Source organism: Sinocyclocheilus anshuiensis, unplaced genomic scaffold, assembly GCF_001515605.1.
Source record: "Sinocyclocheilus anshuiensis isolate Anshui unplaced genomic scaffold, SAMN03320099.WGS_v1.1 scaffold1116, whole genome shotgun sequence".
In the NCBI taxonomy this organism is placed as follows: domain Eukaryota; kingdom Metazoa; phylum Chordata; class Actinopteri; order Cypriniformes; family Cyprinidae; genus Sinocyclocheilus; species Sinocyclocheilus anshuiensis.
Window position 1 is genome coordinate 76,710 of NW_015548257.1, and position 2,801 is coordinate 79,510.

General features: G+C 36.0%; 1 protein-coding gene across 1 annotated transcript in view; it reads right to left on the reverse strand.

Moving 5' to 3' along the window:
• The window catches only part of LOC107655461 (NADH dehydrogenase [ubiquinone] 1 alpha subcomplex subunit 13-like), a 5,462-nt gene extending 3,910 nt beyond the window's left edge, over window positions 1-1,552 (reverse strand). The window contains exons 1-3 of the mRNA XM_016442952.1: window positions 1,390-1,552; window positions 1,241-1,312; window positions 81-150 (exon numbers count right to left, since the gene is read on the reverse strand). Coding sequence (XP_016298438.1) covers window positions 81-150; window positions 1,241-1,312; window positions 1,390-1,526 — 279 coding nt within the window. The 5' untranslated portion in view covers window positions 1,527-1,552. The remainder of the gene's footprint in view (window positions 1-80; window positions 151-1,240; window positions 1,313-1,389) is intronic.
• Window positions 1,553-2,801: the final 1,249 nt, after the last annotated feature.

Here is a 2,801-nt window from a genome sequence, read left to right on the forward strand (position 1 = left end):
ACACACACACACACTCACACTCACACTCACACTCACACTCACACTCACACTCACACACACACAGCTGGAGGAGCCAGAACCTTCCAGCCGGGAACGTCCTTCATGATCACAGCCTCCTCCTCCAGATTCTCCCGCAACATCCGCAGCGTCCTGCAGAGAAACACAGAAACTCTCATCACAACCACAGTCACCAAAACTATCACAGTACTGTTCAAATGTGCTGGAGATGTTCAAAAACTACCGACACATAAATCACTTCACCCAGTTTTATATTTAAAATCAACAAACAACAAATAAAATGACTTTTTGTTTGCATAAACTCACTAAACACTAAAGCAACAGCATGATTTTAAACGACATCATGACATCAACAGTTCATCTAATAACATGTACGAAATGTTCAAATAAAGCTTTGAAAAGCTTCATAAAATAATAAACCTCACTTCTCAGCCTTTAAATAAAGAAAAGGGTTAAGTCTAGTGCTGTCAAACGATTAATCACATCTAAAATAAAAGTTTTTGTTTGCATAGTATATGTGTGCGCTCTGTGTATATATAAATACGCACCTATGCATCTATATATTTAAGAAAAATACGTTACGTTTATATATTAAATATGTTTATATATAATATGAATTATCTGAATATAAATGCATGTATTTTCAAAATATATACTGTGTGTGTGTGTATTTATATATACATAAGAAATATACACAGAACACACACACATATATGATGTAAACAAAAACCTATCGCTCTTAATTGTTTGAAAACAAGACAGAAACACTGAGGAAGATATTCATGTTTGTGTGACCCTGGAGCACAAAACCACAAAAAAGGATCAATTTTCTGAAATTGAGATGTATGCATCATCTGAAACTGAATAAATAAGCTTTCCATTGATGTATGGTTTGTTAGGATAGGACAATATTTGGCTGAGATACAACTATTTGAAAATCTGGAATCTGAGGGTGCAAAAAAATCTAAATATTGAGAAAATCGTCTTTAAAGTTGTTCAAATTAAGTTCTTAGCAATGCATATTACTAATCAAAAATTAAGTTTTGATATATTTACGGTAGGAAACTTACAAAATATCTTCATGGAACATGATCTTTACTTAATATCCTAATGATTTTTGGCATGAAAGAAAAATGGATAATTTTGAGCCATACACTGTTTGTGCTCCAGGGACACATATAATGCCATAACTTTCTGAATTTAGACTTGATCTGTTGCTCACCGGCGGTCGTGCTCGGCCTGCAGCAGCGGCAGTAAAGAGATGCGCGCCTCCAGCTCCTCGATGTGCAGCCGTCTGTCGGAGGAAGAGCAGAAGCTCTCGTCAGGACTCTCAGACTCGTCTCACAGACACTCAGTGTGACGCTCACTCACCTGCGCTCGCGGTTCCAGCGGAAGAGCCTCCAGTATCCGAACACCATGAGCCCCACGCCCACGCCGAACATACTGTAACCTGAGGACCACACACCGGACAACCAGCGGTGCATGAGTGATGAAACTAGAGCCTTCATCTCACAGCTGCTGCTGCCAAACCATTCATCACAGCCAACATAAACACTTATGTTTACATACTATATGTGTGTGTGTACTGTGTATATTTATTATGTATGTATAAATACACACACACATACATGTATACATTAAGGAAAATATGTTAGATTTATATACAAAATATTTATATTTATATATAAATATGAAATATATACAAGTATAAATATATATATACATACATATATTTTTAAAAATATATATATGTGTGAGTGTATTTATATATACATAATAAATATACACAGTACACACACACATAGTATGTAAACATAAACGTTTATTAATCGCTTCGCAGCCCTAATTTGATATTTTCAAAAAGTCTGAATTGTAAGATAAAAGTCCCTCATGTGTTAAAGTAAAGTCCATCATGAAGCAGTTCCAATACGACATTCATCAGAAACAAGACTTCTTCAGACTGACCAAAGCAACTGGACAAGAGCTTTTTAGATTGTATTCACTTCCAGGACTGCAAATCAACTTTAAAATATCGTAATATTTCACATAAAGGTCATCTATATTACCAATAAGAGCTGTTTTTTGATATGATGCAGAGCAATGTTTGATCAGATCAATAACAGATGGACTGTTAACGAGCTCGAACAGACGGTTAAACCCGTCAGACGGTGTTTAATTCATGATTTAATGCAGAATCTCGCTGATATGATGACTCCAGCTGACCAGTGTGTGTGTGTGTGAGTGTGTGTGTGAGAGTGTGTGTGTGTGTGTTTCTTAACTGGATGACTATCTAAGTGTCCTTTTATATTAATCCAGTATCTCATCTTTAACTTGAGCCTTCGAATTTCCTGAGGCATTTCATCCATCTCTACTTGTACTGCTGCTATTGGAGATGATCTTATTGCTCCACAACATATTCGCAGTGCTTGTGATTAAATTGCCTCGATCTTTAAAAGTTGTGTTTTAGATGCAGAACTGTACATCATACTGCCATAATCAATAGCTGCTCTTATCAGTGCACAGTATATGCTTTTAAGAGACTGACGACATGCCCCCCATTCAACGCCTGCCAAGCACCTCATTACATTTATTGCTTTTTTACCTTTGTCTACTATTTTCTGAATATGAATTCTAAAATCCAGTTTGTATTCATTCACATTCCCAGAAATCTAATTACTGACACCTGCTCCAATTTTTGTCCATACATTTTAATATTCATAATTGGATTGCTTTTCCTTTTTGTAGAACAGATCACCTGAGTTTTTGCTACAGAGAAACAGAAA